The 20,778-nt window shown below is 31.8% G+C and overlaps 1 protein-coding gene across 1 annotated transcript; it reads left to right on the top strand.

Moving 5' to 3' along the window:
- Positions 1 to 2,495: 2,495 nt before the first annotated feature.
- Positions 2,496 to 3,330, top strand: LOC126845095 (bis(5'-nucleosyl)-tetraphosphatase [asymmetrical]-like). Its single transcript, XM_050583656.1, has 3 exons — positions 2,496 to 2,619; positions 2,685 to 2,800; positions 3,130 to 3,330. Exons 1-3 carry the CDS (start codon positions 2,496 to 2,498, stop codon positions 3,328 to 3,330), a joined length of 441 nt encoding a protein of 146 aa, XP_050439613.1.
- The last annotated feature ends 17,448 nt before the right edge of the window (positions 3,331 to 20,778 follow it).

The following is a 20,778-nucleotide window of genomic DNA, read 5'->3' as shown; positions in this document are numbered from 1 at the left end:
AATGAAGCGTAAGATCTACAAGTAAATGCAATTTTTCTTGTACAAAAACTAACAATGTTAGAAAATAGTAAATTAAATTATTAAAAAGAAAGATAATTTACATTTGATTTCTTTTTTTTTAAATACCCTATATTAGGGTGTTTTAGATTGATATTAAACTAATTTTGTATCAATATTTGTATTAATACTACAAATGTAGAATGTTTTCCTTACCTAGTCTATTTAGACAAATGATAAAACAATTATTTCTTCCAGTTAGTGTCAATGGAGAACTGTTCAACCAGAATCTTTGACTCATCTTAAAACTGAAAGATATATTATTAATAAATAAGTTAAAAGTTGAAATGTTAATTATTAAAATAATAGAGATTAAATCAATTAAAACAATTTTACAAAAAATAACTCCATACCTGTTACCACACTTAATCAAACTAGAGATAGTTTCAGGAATCGAACCGCTCTAATGAATAAGCATACTGATAAGCTTTTTATGACTTCAGACAACTACCATCATACTGTAAAACATAATTTACTTGTATTAATAGTTTTATTTAAATAGGATGTAATAATATTGTCACACAAATTAGTACAATATAGTGTATGTATGAACTTTGTCGCTAGGTACTATAATTGATAAATATATTATGTTATTCATATTAAATATTGCAAGTTTATATTATGTGAAAATAAGAGTTTTGAATTATGAATTAAAAAAGAATTCTTATAAAAATATTCATTTAATATTAATAAGAAACGAAAGTAAATTTTATTTACCAATAATTATCGTTGTCGTCATATGAACTAGTTGGTTTTTTGTCATTATAAATGTATCGTAAAAATGTGTACTATTTAGAAAATATAATATATTTTAACACGGTTATTTTTTTTATCATTTGAATTATTGCCGTTTAGTTCTAGAGATAACAGTTAACTCTGACAAACGTTAGTTATATTTTAGTTACTTTTATTCTGATAGAATTGGCAGACTGATAAAATGTGATTTTATATTTTGGTGTTTCTGGGTTGGTCACGCTGATAAAATAAAAATTGTGTTATCTTTTGGAAGAACTCTTATCTCTTATCATTTTTTGGAAGAACTGCCCTTCACTCCTATGAGACATACGGGATCACGTTTTGGTTTGGTAATTAGGTAGCTGGATCTACCGGCTCTTTTCACACTCCAACACCGAGTTTTTCATCCCAGTTCTGGGCCACGGTAAGCTCGGCATTAGATTTGGTCTAACACTGGCTCAATCAATCCAATTCGCCCTGGAGTTCGCAAATGGCTTACGCCGATTGCTCGATGCCGGACACGCCAAGTAGACGGATTGCACTGCTGGTTTTTGAACTAAAGGAGGTTCCTGGATATTTTCCAAAGGGGCGGTATCCACTGCACTAGTGGTATCGGCACCACACCCAGGGGTCGTCAGCAAAATTCAAAAGAGAGTTATCAACAACAAGACCCAAAACAACGGCGGTTCGGTCCGCATACGACGGAATACGTGGTTCTTTCCTGAGGATTCCATACGCCCCGACGTGCTCAGTTTTGACAAGTTTCACCGCCCTATCCCAGCGCTTGCTTACTGTCCTGTTGCTAGTACAACTGCGACTCATCATCTCTCTACAGTTATGAATTTTCATTATGCCTTAATTCCTCCTTAGGTCCAACAAGACAAAAATTAATGATGAAATGTCCTTTTCGCGTGATGCGTAAACGATAGGTTTTTTAAACATTCAAAGTCAAATGAATTGATTATAAAACTTGATGGAAAAATCCATAGAAACCGATACATTATTGTATTGTCCAATGCATACAAATATACAAAGCTCTACACCGTTATAGTGGATGGGTACGTAGCGCGGTTGTCTATTCAGGTTGAAGCACGCCGATATGCTATCCGTGTATGCCAATGGTCTATGCGGTGAACATAGTGAACTTAATTATTTTTTACAAATCATACAAATGTACCATTATTTGTTATCTTACACTAATAATGGGTCCTTACCACTCGATGCTATTATTAGTAGAAATACATAATATTGTATTATTTCAATATAAATGATGTATGATCCAACTGCCCATTGGGTCGCTGCCGTTTTGGGAATGACATAGCGTATTGTATTTTTGTCTCGTAGGCCAATTCTATAATATATATAATACACGATTTTTAATTTTAAAGACTGTCGATTTATTTGCTTACTGGTTCAATCTGCCAATGGTCCACTTGGGTAGGCTCCGGAGTGTTTTAAAGCAAGTACGGTTGTATTAATATCATGAATCATTCAATCACGATATCTTTTTTTTTTTTTACCGAAAATAACTTGATTGTATACTGGCTGAATAAAGTATTCTAGCAGTTGCTAGCAACGCAGTCACAATTACTTATTCGAAAATTATCAATACACATCTAAATTATACACGTCTCGATAAGTTTCATCGAAAAGTGCCCATTAAATTTTTATTAGACTTTCCACTAAATTCAAATAGCATCTAAATGCCACCTCTTGGATTATCGGGCGCCGCGGGTCTGTTCCTATTCCGGAACTTGGCTAGCGACATTCAATACATGTTGCTTCGCACTTCGTACACTCCAGATAAATACTGGACGCCTCCGAAAGGTTGTATTATAAAAGTGGTCCCTTAAATGACATCACGTTATAATCAAACGCGTTATCGTTCGCAGGGTACATCGTACAAGGAGATGATCCCGTCAAAATAGCAATGGAGGCTACTCAACGTGCTACCGGATACACAACGGAAGACATTGACGTGTACCATAAGTACAGGCGCTGTGTGAAAGTAAGTAAACACTGAATAGCTTAGACGAAAATCACTATACCTAATTAACAACTATTCATCAGCTACAGCGAGACCTACAACAACTTGGTCGTGTCGGTTATAATCAATTCGCTAAATTATAAAGAGATAATCAAGTTTGTTGAGCATAGACAGAATTTCTTTAGCTAAAATGTCAAATTTGTATTGTACCAAATAAGAAAAAAATAATATTTTTTTTATGTTGTGAAGCATATTTTATGTAGCTTGGACGCATTGACTAGAGACAGCTTTTCCTACATATATGATAGTAAAAATAACCTGATTTTACAATTAAAATGCTAATTTTACAGTACAGCGTCAATGGCCATGACAAGGAAATCATGTTCTACTTGGCACAGTTAACTAATAAGACAAAGGCACCGGTCTTGACAAAGGGATACGACTGCGTAGTATGGGCCGAAACGAACAGAGCGTGTTCATTGTTAAGATTCAGAGATATGAAAAAACTCACCCAAGATATGACCAGGATTATCGTTGAAAACGAAATGTAAACATTTATTTTAAATATATATTATATTTAATTGAAGTTGTTGCGGTGTGCGTCAATTTATTATAGTGTCGGACATAAAATAGCTATTCTAATGTGTTTCTTTTGTTTTGTAATCCTTATTCCTGTTATTACATTCCTATATTATTGTATAAGTATAAACGTATTGTGGATGAAAAAGAAAAAATGATAGAAAAGCCCGTTTGCAATGGTGACGATCCCTGTTGTGTATAATATTATGTGAAAGTATAAAAGTTTATTATACTTTTTTTAAATAATTGTTGAAATGATGCAACCAGCAAAGTGTAGTGTAGTGTATGACTTTGACACCCCGGACCAGTCCAAGTATAGGAGCACGGGCTAACGTCGAGTGGCGTTTGCGGATAACGACCTCTTAAACCCCTCCAGACAATTCGTCGTCGCAAGCTGGGTTATTGTACATTATACGGCATAATATATTTAGTGTATCTGAGCGCACGCCAGTGTATCACTTCACACGAACCAATTCTCACCCGGTATTTCTAACTCTCATATCTCTGCTACTTCTTAAGATGGGCTTTTAAAATGTGAAACCTAAATAAGGTTAAATAGTTTAGGACACTGCCTAAAATTGAGGCCTTAATATTTAGCCGTTTTACAATAGGAGGATTTCAAAATTTGCATTTTTGTTACTGACTCGCTTATCATCAAAATTATAAGACACTTCCCGTATAAGAAGAAACGTGAAATTTGGCACAAAGGTGGGTCTTATAGTGTAAATAAAGGGGAAAATCTGAAAATTGCAATTTTCTTAAAAGTAATGCGCTAGGTGGGGATTAATGACAGGGCGCTGCTGTTGATGCCCACGTCTTCAGCCAGCCATCATTTGGTCGTAGTTTGGGTCTTCGTTAATTCGTGTTCACATGTATAGCAGTGTATCAGTTCTTGTTACGTTTGTCACGTGGTTTATTATAAAGTGTAATTGTACGGTGTACACCTAAACGCTTAGGTTTCGTTTATACGTTTATAGTACTATACTAGATTCATAGTGGCTACTTGTATACATTCTAGCTTCACTAATTTATTAATTAAATTACACTATATTAATTATGACTAATTTAGTTACAGTATTGTGGATAATTAATAAATTATTATTATCAATGCCTCGTAAAGAAAAACCATCGCCCACGATGATACTGAAGCCCACAAAAAGAAACGATATATCCAACAATTGTAATATTTTACCAAGAGAAATATAATATGGTCGGACTTATATCACTTAGGTACCTGCGGCGCTCATTTGTTACCATTTGACATAACAAAAAAATGTAACATCCCCATTCCCACCCTCGGTGTCGGTGTCGATTTTCCCGGTTGTGTTCCAAAGTAAAAAAATTTCTCTAATCTCTTATCTCTCTTATCTTATCAGAAAAATCAGCTGATTTTTTTCGTTATGATAACCCCGGTGTCGATTTTCCGTGTGGTGCCAAAGCAGACATAAAAATGTCAACAAAAAATTTTTTTTTATAATAATACAAACTATCAACATCCGCTTCTGCGGCGGCTGAATGGACGTCCACATCAACCGCGAACTACTACAACAAAGCCCGAATTTGCGGTATGTAATTATTTTATTACTTAAATTCGTCGGTTCCAAACAATAAACTAAAAGCTGGATTTATTTGCGAACGGCCTCGGGGGCCATTTCGTTTCTGGCGTGGATAATTTTTCGTCACAATGGGTGTACCTGTAAACAAAAGCTATGCTCCTTAAATCTCATTTCCAGACGGTTTAAACAAGACGCATATTTTAAATACACTTTAAATTTTAATTTTCTCTATTTAATTTCCTCTCTTCCCTTAACATTCAGCCTCCCTTTAACGTTAATTCATTAAACACCCATTCCACTCCTGTCATTTTTGCTATCTTCTTTTTTTAAAGAGCTCTGGCTTCTCAATTTAATTAAGGTTTTAAGTTTATATCAATGTTGTTTAGTTTTCTGATTGTTTTTCTTTTGTCTTTAAAATCATATTATTACCATAATGTACATTTACATCTTACTTGTTATTGCTGTTTAATTGTTGAGCCGAATGTTTTTTGTTATTAAAGACTATTAAAAAAAACAAAAAAACAAATTTTAATTTTCACACTATTGATGTATCACAATTTCTTGGTTTTCAGAGCTTTTTTAGCATTGTTACAATACAATATTGTCCAAGGTTTGCGAATTTATAGAATTTGTTGTCATCTCTTTATCGTTTTAAGCACACTATTTATTAGATTCTTCAGTTGATATTCGGTTAAAAAATCGCAAATACTTCATTTCTATCAAACCTTATGAGATAAAGCAGTACATTTATTAGTTTAATTTAGTATTAGTAATTTAAATCATGGAAGTTTTGGAACTTGTAAAATTAATTGCTAAGTATGATACTATCCTAGGACAGCATATTGAAAAATCTATTTCGATAAGCGAGAACAACAAAAACAAGAAGACCGTGATTCAATAATAACTTTTTTATCATAGCACTTTATAAATGAAAAATTATTTGTGCCTACAAATTAAAACTATTTCTGGTATTGATAGCTATTAACTAGCTGAGTTATAAATATATTAATAATAAATTCACTTGAAACTTATGAAAATATTAATTTTTGACTTCTTCTTTCTGTGAATGAAAACAGAACATTTTATTTAGTTACTTCAAACCACATATTTGTGTTATAATATTTCAATCTATTAAAACAAAACAAGTCTTAAATTCAACTTGAGTGAATGGCAATGTGTATGCGCTAGCGATACAATACAGCAAAGCAACACGTATGACTGTGGTTTTTATGTATGTTTATATGCATTTTTTTACATTTCTGATTCATATTTTTTCAATACACCTCCAAATGATAGCAGACAATGGCTCTTTTATAACTTAAAAGATTATTATGAATTATTTAATACAAAATCACACCTTTTTCAATAAAAATAATACTCGATCTTTAAATTCAGAAGATATTAAATACCTAACAAAAAAAGCTAATAAAAAATTAGAAGAATTACACTTAACAATTGATACCATTTCAATTTAGCCTTAAACTATTAAAATAAAATAGATCCTTTCAGAATTTTTGTTCTATTATAATATATACTTTCCTGACCTATTAATTTATGTAAAAAAACGTATTTTTTTCCTAGAAATTAATTGATGTATACTTAACACTTTTTGCCACAAAAGCGATTCATTTGGAGCTTGTTTGTGATTTAAGCACAGATGCCTTTATTGCCGCGCTTACACGATTTTGTTTAAGTATTCATTCAGATAATGCTACGTGCTTTGTGGGCGCAAAAAATAAATTAGAAGAATTTCGGCTTCTTATTACTTCTGAAGATCATCAAAATCGTGTCTATCAGTTTATGAACAAGCGAGGGATTGAATGACACTTTATCCCCCCTAGAGCTCCTTACTTTGGCGGACTATGGGAGGCTGCGGTTCGCAGCGTAAAAAAACATTTATACCGTTGTGCTTTTTTACGTATTTATATATTTTTATTTTTTTCCCAAAAAAGCATCATGATGTTGATGTATCATATTTTTCAATTATTATTATTTTCCTGGTGTCGGCAGACGTCAAGCCGTTGTTGACAATACCAGCCCCGGCTACTGTTAATAACATCTACGGCAATCTTATGAAAGTAAACCCGGATTTATGGGAATTTATCTTTTTTAACTACTTTTCAATGTTGATTTCAGAATTTTCAAATAGTATTCACGATATATGGATATATATATCCATATATCGTATTTGATATTATGGACAGAAGAAAATTATATTTTTAAAATCCTTATAGTAATCCCATTGTAAACCCTTGCAGTAACTAAATTATTATTAGTTAAATGACACAGATGAACAAAGTTACATTTGAACAGCATCATCATGATTATTTGAACTCGGTTCAATGCATGAATGCTTATACCGAAGATTTGTCTGTATACATAGCGGACTAAAATTACTTATGATGTTTGCAAAAAATCTTTGACTACAACAATTAACAACAAGGCATCTTTGTACCAAATAAAAAATTAATAGTTTTTTTTTTGTTTTCATCAATTGGCTAAGCGTAAACAGATGATTTACGATCTAGCAGCTGTATTGCTGTAAACTACAACTCATCAGGTACCAGATTGTCGCATATTGTACCAGAAAACGAATAGTTTATATTCTGGTCGAGTTGTTTTTTATTTATGTTGAAAAACAGTAAAACCTGTCATAATATCATATTATTAATCATTGTCGTCAATATTTGTTGTAGCTATAACCGATTTAAATTTTGGCTCAGTTACGTCGTCAATGCCTGCAATTATTACATTTTTTACTACAAATCACTTGTTATTGTTGGAGGCTCTGTTATACTACTGGCATATACTTGCTTCATCATTCTAAAAAAACTGAAATCTATCAATCAACAAAGCTCCTACCTGTATTCTTTAACTACAGAATACACACCTATGTAAGATGTAAAATTAATTTATACTTGTTAGCCAAATTATATAGATTATAACTTTAATAATCCATCTGAAAGCTTCAATGGAGTTTTATAAAGGTTATTAAGACAGAAATAAAAGCTCAAGTTTGCCTACTTCCGTGTATGAACTATTTCATCATTATATAATAAGGAAATTCATGTTCCCAAAACCAGATTGATATTAAACGCTATATATTCTGACGTAACCCACAATTTATTCTACAAAAATTCTTACCGTCAACTAAATAAATACTTAAGCTTTTAATAATACTACAACTATCGTTTTTAAAACCATAGTATATACCTTATGACAAATCGTCAAAATGCAAAGATTATTTATATTAGTGTAAAACAATTAGAATGATAGAATCACTTAATTAATTTTTAAGTCAGTTTAAATAGATGACTGTGATACATCGTTTCACTTTTTACAATGTCAAAATACTAGGTGGATGAACGAGTATTTATTTTTGCCCTATGTTACATTAAGCAATACAAATTTGTACGACTCATGTGGAGCTTTTAGCGAGAAATAACATTATCGGCAGATTGTGACAATGTTTTAAGAATGGCTAAATGGCCAGGAAATAGACTCGACCGTTTACTGTTCCCCATTAAAACAATATAAATTTTTTATAAGAAGTTTACAACGTAGATATTTTAATTTGTAAGTACATCTGTTCACCAGTTCACCTGGATTGTAATCGTTAAGGGCCATGTTGCCGTTGGCTGGCACATACACCTTAACCAGTAGCCACTTGATTATTGCATATTGAACAAGTTTTATTGTTAACTTATTTAAAAATATTAGGACCACATACATAATAAGGTCATCTGTGTATTTGCTTTCAACAATACTTTTTATCGTTTTAACAAGTTGGTTTCAAACCGGTTTTCCTTGTTCAAAAAAAAAATTCAGTGTTTATTAAAATAACACATAATATAATATTATTGCATTAAACTCGTCAATCACACAGACCGAGAAAATCAAAGTGAATTACCAAATATTTTATTATAGTCGAGTTTAACAAATAGTACAGGGTTCATAATAAGCATTATGTAAGCAAATTGGTCGGTTAATCGGCACTTTATAATTTACCAATTGCCGCACAACAATAATCGTGAACAATCACAAAAGTAACAAGTAATAATATAGGTACTCGTTATAGACTTGGTTTGTGATCGACATTTTATAATTAATATATTATCGACAACTGCACAAGCAGATTCATAATGTATTATAAGCAAATTGGACCTTAACAGTCGGTTAATCGGCGCTTTACAATAAACCATTGGCCGCACACAATAGTAATTGTGTACAACGGCGATTTTAGTAATAAACCAAAGGCTCGAGTAGGTTATCAAGTCAGATTATTATCGCCGTCGACATAAAATATTTATCCTATATAACAGCGGCAATGCAATGTTGCTGCGATTAACAATTATCTACACACTACACGTAGGTGTTCGATTAAATCCGAACAAACGGTAAACGGCCAAACCGAAAAAGAAACGGCACGGATTAGGTTAAAATCTACCACGGAGTGGTGATAATTGATAAAGAACGACGCATCCCACGACCGGTTATGTTATCACACCGTTACCACAACGCTCGGATTCTGTGACCACGCGGCTAACCTCAACGGACGAATAGCGCGCGCATTTTGAACGGCTGACCAAAAAATGACAATGTTGATTTCAACTATAATGTAATATCGAGTTTAAGGGTACGACGTATACAACGTGTTAAACTTCGTTGACAATAAATCGACAATAATTATTTATTATTATTAAACGGGCGAGCCCAATGACAAATTATATGTGGAACATAAAATATTTACATAGATAAAGGTTTATGTGTAGGTACAATAAATTAAGTTATTAAATTACCAATATATAAATTAAACGTAATAAAATAATTACAAATAAACATGTCAATGTTGAAATTATTTACATGTTGCGTAGATCTAACTAAGGGGTGTTCTTACCATATGAGGTACGCTGGAATGGCACATAAAAAGTATTAGTTTATCTAGTCGTACGACCAGGAACTAAAAAAGAAATACTAGACAATAAATCCGGACAGTTAACATAACCATTTAAAAGTTTATATATAAAACAAATGTCATGTTTTACCCTTCTGACCTGAAGAGTATCAATGTTTAAATATGGTTCATAATTCATAATGGTTTATTTGATGGTTCATTAATGGTTCATATGAAGTGTGAGGCAAACGTTGAATATTACATTTGATACTTATAATTCTCAAAAAGCGATTTTGAATCGCCTCTAGCGAATGAATTGGACCTGATGTGTAAGGAGACCAAATTATTGAATTATAGTCCAAAATTGATCTAACAAAGGCGCAGTATAGTGATTTGAGGGCTATAGGATTATCAAAATTATTACAGCTTCGCATTATAAACCCTAGCATTGACGACGCTCTATTTTGAATATGGATATAATGGCCATTGAATGAAAGAGAAGAGTCTAGATACACACCCAAATCTTTCACGAGATTGACTCGATCTAATTCAACACAATTTAAAAAATACTTGTTTAATAAAGACAAACGTTTTCTAGTGAAAGTAATAACTTTACATTTAGAAACATTCAAGTATAATTTGTTTGTAATTTAATAATTGAATAATAATATGAACACATAATTATTGTTTTTTTTTTATAACCACGTCCAAAACACATTTTACACATATTTCTATTTTTTTATTTGAGGATAATTTATATACTTTATAATTATGCAATGCTACAATATAATACATATATAGATTTAAACATACTACTCCTTTAAGTTTAAGTTTTTGATGGAGTTCTAATTGTGTATACAATATGATACCTATTACCTACATATATAAACATAGGCATCTTATCCTAAATATATATGTACAATATACATAGTATTAATTACAAATAAATAGACTTGATAGCGTACCTAGTACAAATAAAATTAAAAGAAAGAAAGAAAAAGTACAGTTGGTTATTTTACAGGCACATGAATGACAACATTTTATGTGGAATTTTATTGTTAACTAAATAATTCTGAGAATTATTTAGTTCACAATAAAGTTGCCACCTATAAACTACCTATTTTCTCCCTCGTTTTCTACACCACAGTTGAATATTTTTCTTATAGACCGTTTGCATTTTATATAAATATAGTTTGGATTAAGATATTCAACGAAATAGTTTCCAAAGATTTTTTGGTTTATTTGACAGAATAATATAAAATTTATTAGTATTCATAAATATTACTTTTTTTAGGTGAAGTATGCAAAAACAAGTGGAAGTCACTTAGATAAAGCTACGCAAAAGCAATGAACGCCAGGAAAACAAAAAGTGGACAGGCCTAAAAAAAAAAAAAACCCCTAGCGTGTTGCGAAACCAATTAAGTATACAAAAACATCCTTATTTTTACAAAGTGAGGAAGAAATAAGTAATTTTCCTGCACTCAGCAAACCTCCTTCGTCAACTGCCTCTAACTACAATTTTTTATATTTTATAATAGGTTTAACAGCTATTGTTCGTATATAGTTTGAGTTTAAAAATATCAATAGGTATTTATCAATAGACCTACAAGCAACAACGGTCAATTGTTGGATCAATATTTTGGCTGTGCAGCATAAGAGTTCGAACGCTTTCGATGTGCGGCATTGTTGCCAAAGGCTTGTGGCTAAACAATTGTTATAATAGGTTCAATTTAGGCTATGTAATATGTTAATAATAGTAATAATAATAAAAATTGTTACTAATCAACCAAAGAAAGAAAAAAGAAACCATTTCAGTAAACATTGGCACCCACTCTATCATGAACAAAACCCAAGTAAAAATTCTCGGAGCGATGATAGACTCTAAAGCCTCATGGCTACCTTACATTCGACACCTCAAAAAATCTTGTATCCCTAGAATCAACATAATCAAAACACTCTCTCACACCTCCTGGGGAGCTAATACTGGTACCCTACTTAAAATTCATAAGACTCTTATCCTTTCCAAAATTGACTACGGAGCCCCCCTTTTTTCAACATCCAAATCATCCCACATCAAAATATTAGATCCAGTACACAACACCGGGATTCGTTTATCCATTGGCGCTTTCCGATCAAGCCCCATCAGCAGCATCCTCAGCATAGCGGGCATTCCCCCCTTGGACATGAGATGGTCAGAACAAACATACAAAATTGCTGCAAGAATGGCAAGAGCCCCCTCCGGCCTCCAACACTCGCCGAATCACACATTTGACCATGTATACAAAAAGTACGAACTAGAAAAAATAATAACAACTGAAATCAGTATATCCCCGCCTTGGCTCATCTCAATGAATATTAACCTGGACCTACACCAACTCCCCAAGAAATCCACCTGCCCTAATCACTTCAAAAACCTTCTCAAGGAAATGTTGTCCTCTACACCTCAGCATTCACTTATTTATACGGATGCCTCTGTCACAGAAAACCACGCTGGGATGGCTATTGTCCACAGAGAAACACACAAATCCAATGGACATTATCCAACAAATGCTCCATCTACACTGCAGAAGCCATGGCTATCCTCAAAGCAATTGAGTTTGCTATAAACAACATAGAAGTTAACCAGGCCATAATTCTTAGTGATTCCCTCTCTAGCCTCATCAGCATCCAGAACCAATAGAAACCCACCGACATCGCAAGAAAAATACAGAACACACATATCAGGGCCACTCTTGCTGGTAAACACATATCCTATATGTGGATACCAGGACACTGCAACATAAAAGGCAACGAGCGCGCTGACATGGCCGCGAAACTGGTCCATTCATCCAATGACTCCCTCTCAGCTCTGGACTTCTCATACCAAGACGTAAAAAGAATCATTACCAAAAACATACAGGACCAATGGGAAAACAAATGGGTTAAATTAGCATCAAAACTACACGAAATCAAACGAACCACCTTCCCTTGGCCTTTCCCTGAGAACACCACGAGAAAACAGGAGACTTCCATTACTCGCCTCAGGATCGGTCACACACACATTACACATCAACACCTCATGAAGAGAGAAGAACCCCCCGTATGCACCTGCTGTGGCACCCCCCTAACCGTCAAACACATCCTCACTGAATGTCGGAGCTATGACCAGGACAGGAGAAACGCAGACCTGCCAGACCAGCTTTCCGAGTCATTGAACCCAGACCCACGCAACGTCAAAAGCATCATAGATTTCATATACAATTCCAAGCTTATCAACAAAATTTAAAAATATAACTGTTTCTTTCATAAAATTACTTATATATAATGCATAAGATTGTTATTTAATTATGTAAAATGATGACAGTCCAATGACCACAGCTGTCGCGGACTATATTTAATAAAAATAAAAATTGTTATTTTGTATAAATTATTATATAGATATATATATATATAGTACAATTTGAATTGTTTTTTAACTAACTATTTAAAAAACATTTATCATTCTATAATATTAAAAAATATATATTTATACATATCCTGAATTTGTCACAATTTTTTTTAAATTAAAAAAAAACATCATTGTATATAAATAGAATATGTTACTTATCTTAGTTGGTGTGTAATAGGCAAAAGAATTGTGGCATCAATCATCTGGTGGTACTGCTGAATTAATGTCGTTTAAGCATATATGAATTTTAAATTGAGTCTCTATCTTATGGTCAACTGATATACGATTAATGATAATTGTTGAATGTCATTCGCACAATGTTTGTCTAACGTGTAAGTGTATGCTATCGTCTATCAAACTATTCATATGTGTTTCTATTAGTTTACTAACACTATAAATATGTAAATTGGTTTCACCATTATTACAATATTGTAATATAAATACTATATAAATTATTACAATATTAACCCGAGATACTGCAAGCAATTGAATATAATTTAATCTCCAATAAATTTATGAGATAATGTTTTATATTGTAAGTTCTTTTGTAATTTAAATTTGGTTCAATATTTGTGTGTGAAACAAACATTTCATAATACTTAACTCAATGAATTTGGACTTTGTTGAACAGGGCCCACGCTTTTCATTTTAGTCAACAATTAAAGATGTTTAACATAATATAAAATTGTAGTTAATTTTCGGTCGTTTTCAAAGTAATTGTCATTTTAAATAAAATGTGCTACAATTGATTGGTAAATTGTTCTTGCAATTAAATTATTTTACTTTTTACTTCACTTTTTATAAAAGAATGTTTTTAAAAAAGTTTTTTTTTGGAAAATTAACTAAAATAATAGAATCGTGAAGAGACTTTAATAAACATTTTTAAAGATTTAGTAATTATAAGAAAAAATAAAACAATAAATAACAACACAAATTCGTTTAGACGTTTGTCTAAGATAAATAAAATCCCCAGCTGTTATGTACTAAAATATTCAGGATACTTTTGTGTGGTATTAAAACTTTAAGTTCATTGTAGAGACTTGATTGTCGCTAAGTAAATAGCCATATTTTATTAATCAATGTACTTATTCATTTAATTGCCAATATTAAATGAATAAGTACATTGATTAATAAAATATGGGCTATGCAATCTTCTATCAAATATGGACATTTTAAAATCAAGAGATAATTGTAAATTGGCAAATTTATATTGACAAAAAATTTAATCATATTTTTTAATCATTTGAATAACTATTACTGAACAAATTCATATTGTTTAGTTTGATTTATTTAATAAAAATATTTATCCAGAGTAGCTTAATATAAACTAGTTTCTGTAAAATATTATTTCTCCATTAGTGTAGATTCTACACCTGACATATCCCATATAGACCAACTATCGTTATGTATTCGATATGTCAACAAAGACGGTAATCCTGTTGAACGGTTTTTTTGTTTCTTAGACCATGTAGGTCATAAAGCCGAAGATATGGCAGAAGCTGTATTTAAAATATTACAAAATTATAATTTGAACATTAAAAATCTTAGAGGTCAATCGTACGACAACGCTAGTAATATGTCGGGCTTATACTCTGGACTACAGGCAAGAATTAAGACAGCAAATCCGTTGGCTAAATTTGTTCCTTGTGCTGCTCATACATTGAATTTGGTTGGAATGAACTCTGCGAGCTGTTGTACTAAGGCAGTTCATTTCTTTGATTTACTTCAGAATGTATACAATTTTTTTTCAGTGTCAACACACCGCTGGAAAATTCTTAACGCATCATGACAATGCTTGTAAATCTCTTAATGAAAACTGGTCCTCAATTATAAATGCACTAAGCAAAATAGAACATGATGAAAGAGAAAAGGCAACTACTCGGAGCGAGGCTAGAGGAATAACAAAAAAACTTTGTTCTCTAGAAACAGGATTCTTGTCAATATTTTGGGGTAATATTCTAGAAAGATTTAATGTAGTCAGCAAAAAATTACAATCTGTAAATATTGACTTGGGTGTTGTAGTTGAGTTGTACAACTCTTTAATAGTTTTTGTGTCAGATTTTTGTTTCGATGAAGCTTATGAACATTTTGAATCTTTGGCAGTTAAAAAAACCGATATTAAAGACTTCAACAATAATTTATAACGCAAAATAATGCCAACAAATTATCTGAAGATACGGAAATAAATGACGCAGAAATATTCAAAGTTGATACTTACTTAGTTATATTGGATAAATTAATTAAAGAACTGGAAAAAAGGAAAGAATCGTATGACCATCTTTTTGAAAACTATAAATTCTTTTTTAAAATGACAACTATGTCAGTAGCTGATGTTTATATGTTTGCTGCAAGACTACAAAAAGAATATCCCAATGATTTAGAACTGTCTTTTATAAATGAATGTCTGCATTTTAGAGGTCATTTAAAAAGTCTTGGTGCTGAAGCTCCAAATACCATTCAAGATATGTGTGCATTTATAAGGCAAAAAATATTGTTAATATTTATCCTTACATTGATATTTCTTTGAGAATGTTGCTGTGTACGCCTATAAGTAACTGTTCAACAGAAAGATCGTTCTCAGCTTTGAAGAGAGTAAAATCATATCTTAGATCATGTTCTAAAGAAAATAGACTGAACAGTTTGGCAATGATGACAATAAAAGCAGATTTGACTTCGAAAATTGATTACAATGATGTAATTGAAGAATTTGCTTCAATTTAAAGTAGAAAAAAAATTTAACTATTTATTTTGTAATAAAATTTGATAATTTGGTCAATTTGCTAAATGGGGGGTTACTAAATCGGTTCAGTCTCACTGTTCCTGCTGTATAAATCTCATGTCTTCTAAGCCATTGTAGAAGATTGTAAGAACTGAAATAGTTGTCATAGTACAATTGAATATTTTTTCTGTCATCCTTTCACAAAGTTGCATTACAGTTCCAACTCCAGTTCCAAATTGTAAATATTCTGACTTTAGGTAGTGGCTTTCGGTAGTGGCTCCTTGGTAAATTAGAAAATCATAAAGTAACCCACTTTCGCCACAAATACAGAGCATTTTGATACCCCAAGGATTAGGCTTATTCTTTCTATACTGCTTGACATTTAGAGATCCTTTGAAGGGAATTATTCGCTCATCTACACAAAGTGTTATTTATAATTGTAGGGTTAGACAATGTGTACTAAGCTATTATAAATTTGTCGTACCTTCCAAAATCTATCTTTCTCATTAAAATCATGAGACAGAGGGTCAACACAATGTAAATTGTTTCTAAGTTTGAAAAATCCATTTAGTGCCACTATATTATTTGCAATAAGGGGAACTTGAAGTTTGGAATCCCAATACAATCTTGCACTTGGTAATCTTAAATATTTCCCATAATAATATGAATACCAATACAAATTTCAATTTCATCAGAATTTCTCTTTTAAAAATTTACATTTTGTTATAATGATATAAGTTAGTCATGTATGTTATGATTTCAATTAATTCATCAGTGAAGTATTTTTGAAAATATTCAACAGGTGATGGTTATTTATCAATATTATTAGTGGGTGAAGTATACCATTGAATTTGAGGCATTTCAAATGTAGTTATTTTTTCCGTAAAAAGTAGTATTGGTGATTTCTTGTCTAAGACTATTATTACATTGCTAATGCAGCTAATGAGAGTGCTGGGCCCACGGTATTAGATTTCCCCTGGCAGAAGAAGCGCTTCTAGTCTCTGTTAATGGTACAGTAATTCTCTTAACTAATTACCAATAATAAGTGTTGTAATCAGTACACGTCTTGAGTACTCACCTTCCACTTTATTATGTACGCATGTAGACCGTGTACTCGTAATGAAAATCATGTACTCTATCCGATTATTTTTACGAGTAACAAATATGCTGTACTCAGAAAAGTGGGAATTGGGTACATACATCATTAGGGAATGATTTGGACAACTTAAACCATAAGCAAAATGTCTTTGGTGGAGGAAGGAGGGCTACCTATAAATTCAATAAAAAATGTTTTCCTAATATTTCCTAATATATATTACGACTACTAGAAACTAGTTGAAAGAGTAATAATATCGGTTTTTGGTATCACCTTCAAAAACAATGTTAAATTTCTACTATCACGGTTGGCTCATAAATGTACTTATTACATTTCAAATTTCAACCCAAAATTTTGAATTTAATACTATATTTTTTTTAAAAAATCAAGTGAATAATAATAATTAACAGTTGAGGCGTTTCAATTTCAGTTAAGGCAATAAATGAGTACATTGACTATGACTAGTTTCAAACAGCATGAGTTCTCGGGTTGTTTTGACAAAAATTCACTGGGCTAACTGTAGTAACATCAATCTTACTAGTTATATAATATTAGTTATTATATATTATATAAAAAAAAAAAAGAGTAAATGTTTATGTCACTGCACTGATTGCGGCAAACATATTTTGCCTGTTTATGTCAAACTTGGTCAACGATAATTTCCAAAGATTGAGTAGCTATAACTTTTCAACTGGAAAAGACTACATCATAATAAATAAGGTAAAAAAATAGTGCCCGGTAAAGAAAGACGAGTTCCAAAAACGTTGTTATAATTAGTACAATTTATATCGTGTGAAGGCACAAACATTTACTACATAATAAAATTGGAGAATTTTGAATTTGTAGAACTCCATAATAATTTTATGCATTTCATTCAATCTGTGCACAGGCCGCAGTATGTCGGTGCTGTTATCACTTATCAGCCGTCGGCTCTCAACAATGTTGTTATCACTTATCATTATTCGAGATTACAACCGCGTCGACAGCAATGAGATTGTAAACAGCTATAGCTGGTCAACAACAACCATATAATTAATATGTTTATATATATTCAGCCGCCAGCGCCCGTAGAAGTCCAGTTGCCGTTCGCGTATTCCAATAACGCACCGAATCGAATGCTTTGTTGTTAGTTTCGTTGAATTTTTTAATAACCATAACGCATTTTTCTCAAAACATCAGTTGAAGTGTCACTGTACAATAATTTAACTTTTGCCGTTGTATTCGAAATTCGGTCGTAAATATTATAGTTTTCATCGCAGTATGAAAGAAAAATTGCCTACTTATCTAATTTGTTTTGCACACGGCAATATGGCTGTCGAGTGCCAACGTCAAATATAGTAGTGTATGTTAGCTTTTCAAAAAAAAAAAAAAATCAAATGTTTTCTTTAAAAATGTATCCGAAATCTAACATTTGCTGTTAACGTAAAATAAATACGAACTTTCGAACAGTAGTTTGGAAATTACTAACGACACATAATAATTGTATCCTAATAAAAAAAAAAAAAAAACAAGAAATTTACAAGCTGTAAAAGAGAACATTTTACTGGGTTTTGTTTATTATTACATAAGTAAAACACTAATTTATACTGATGGATAATATTATATTTTAACAGAAATTATGCTGTGTCGAGAGTGTAACTTATTAGGAGTGCTGTCAGATAAAGGTCGAGTCAAATAAAAAATTTAAAATTGTGTATAAAATAATGTAGCAACGTTTCCTGGTATTATGCAAGAGGTGTGCTACAATCGTATAAGTATTACGCGCTATACAAAATGATTTGCTGATTTGGCCACTTTTATAAAAATAGCGGGAAGTATTATTTTAATACGAACACCTCTTGATCTGTCGAAGGAAAGTGTATAAATGTGTTGAAAATTTCAAAATTGGTACCAACGCGTGTTTTGATGCTATGCAAAGTGTGCTACAATCGTATAAAGCTTATACGCAATATACGAGATTTGCTGACTTGGCTATTGATAAAAAAACTAGCGGGCAGTATTCTTTTAATATGAACACCAAATTTTAAAATATGTTGACTTGCCCATTGACAGCAAAATATTCTTCAAACACGGACAAAAAAGTCGTGTAAAGAATAGGTTAGCTCTTAGTGAAATTTTACAAAGGCTATTGGCAGAAACGTAGTAAAAAAAGAGTTTAAAGTTCATTAGCCATAAATTTACAATGTCTGTATACTATTGTAACAGTTTTATTTGTATTATTATTATTATTATTGTGTTAGTACTACTATCGCATGGTTTTCATAATCTGTTCCACGTTTTTCTTCAACATGTTTAATGAACACCTTGTCAATTAACCTAGACATATCTAGTCGATAAAAGGTAGCCAGTATTGTTTATAAGCAGACTTGATAGAAAAATATTTCCAAATAATTATTATTGCAATTACCCTCTCGTTATCATAATTGTACAATTATTTGTGTCCTAAAGTCATTATCAATTGGAACTCGATGGTTCAATAGCACATTTCCGTATAGGGGTTCTCTGTCAGGAGTAAGTAGGTGGTTGTTTTTTACTGACTTTCTTAAATAATATTGAATACATTTTCTAAGGTGAAGAAAAACATGTTATAAATGTGTTGATTGGCTCCAATTACTCCAACATGAATAAAAATCGAACATTGAAAATGTATTGAAGATATAGATGTTAACTCGATTTGGTTAATGTTCAAATTTACACTACGCTTATAGGCAATGAGACATATAAATCTTCTTTGAACTCGCTCAAGCGCTTCAACTAAACCTTTTCGTGAAGGATTCCACAGAACTGAACAGTACTCTAATATTGGTCTCACTAGTGAGGTAAACAACGTTTTAAGACACAGTTCATTTTTCAAACCCTTTATGTTCCTAGTTATAAACCCAAGAACTCTCAAAGGTTTTGAGCCAATCTAAAGCTAAAGCTTTTCCAAGTTTTTCCAATTCTTCATACTTAAAGCTATCCATAGAAAGGTAAGGTCCAAAATAAGCAATGATATAAATATCACACTGCTCTTCAAAACAACATTGTTCAGCGTATCTTCATCAATATGAAGGATTGCTTAGTCGGGAGTTGTGTCAAATCCTAACTCAACAACCAAAAGTAAAATAACAAATACGTACAAAGGTTGAAGTATGGCTTTTGTGAGCTAAAAATTCCCGCTATAATTCAATTTTTTAAATTTAAACTGTGATTATATAATTAATAGTTATCATGGATCAAAATAATTCTTTAAAGTTAAATTGATTTAAAGAATTTGTATTAAGTAAAAAAAACTGTTATCCCCGAGATTGTTAGTTATGCAGTTCAAGCAATTCCAAGTCGAAAAAGTAAATAAGTTTCGATAAACTACATAGAATTTTATAAGAATAAACATGAAAAAATTAACGCATACCATTTTTTCAATTAGATATATATCTTCAACCTCTGTATTTTGGTTGTGGTTTTGAAAACTTCGGAGAAGACCTAATTCTCTTTAGCGAAGAAGATAAGCCATAAGACCGGAGGACTAATATAAAGGATTTTACTGAGTTGATGGTAACTAAATTTAAAGATATTACTTGTATGTTGAATTTGACAAAAATTGCGCTGCCATACTTTCTGTGGGGGTCGTAATGTAGCTAGTTTCATACCATTTATCCTTGGCGTCTTCATATTTTTATCTCTGTGTGTCTCCTGTAGGCATCACATTGCAGGAATGGGCTCTGCAGAGTTTTTCCAATATCTCTTCT

Source organism: Adelges cooleyi, unplaced genomic scaffold, assembly GCF_023614345.1.
Source record: "Adelges cooleyi isolate 19-005CV unplaced genomic scaffold, UGA_ACOO_1.1 ACOO_flye_CR_arks_rails_tigmint_CR_PRNA_667, whole genome shotgun sequence".
Lineage (NCBI taxonomy): Eukaryota > Metazoa > Arthropoda > Insecta > Hemiptera > Adelgidae > Adelges > Adelges cooleyi.
Note: the sequence above shows the minus strand (reverse complement) of the source record. Positions and strands in the feature narration are given on the sequence as shown.

Bases quoted from the DNA above. Each gene is read 5' to 3' on its own strand.
- LOC126845095 (XM_050583656.1), top strand. From the start codon at position 2,496: ATGCCACCTCTTGGATTATCGGGCGCCGCGGGTCTGTTCCTATTCCGG. The intron at 2,620-2,684 runs GTTGTATTATAA...TATCGTTCGCAG, and splicing joins ATACTGGACGCCTCCGAAAG to GGTACATCGTACAAGGAGAT. The intron at 2,801-3,129 runs GTAAGTAAACAC...CTAATTTTACAG, and splicing joins AGTACAGGCGCTGTGTGAAA to TACAGCGTCAATGGCCATGA.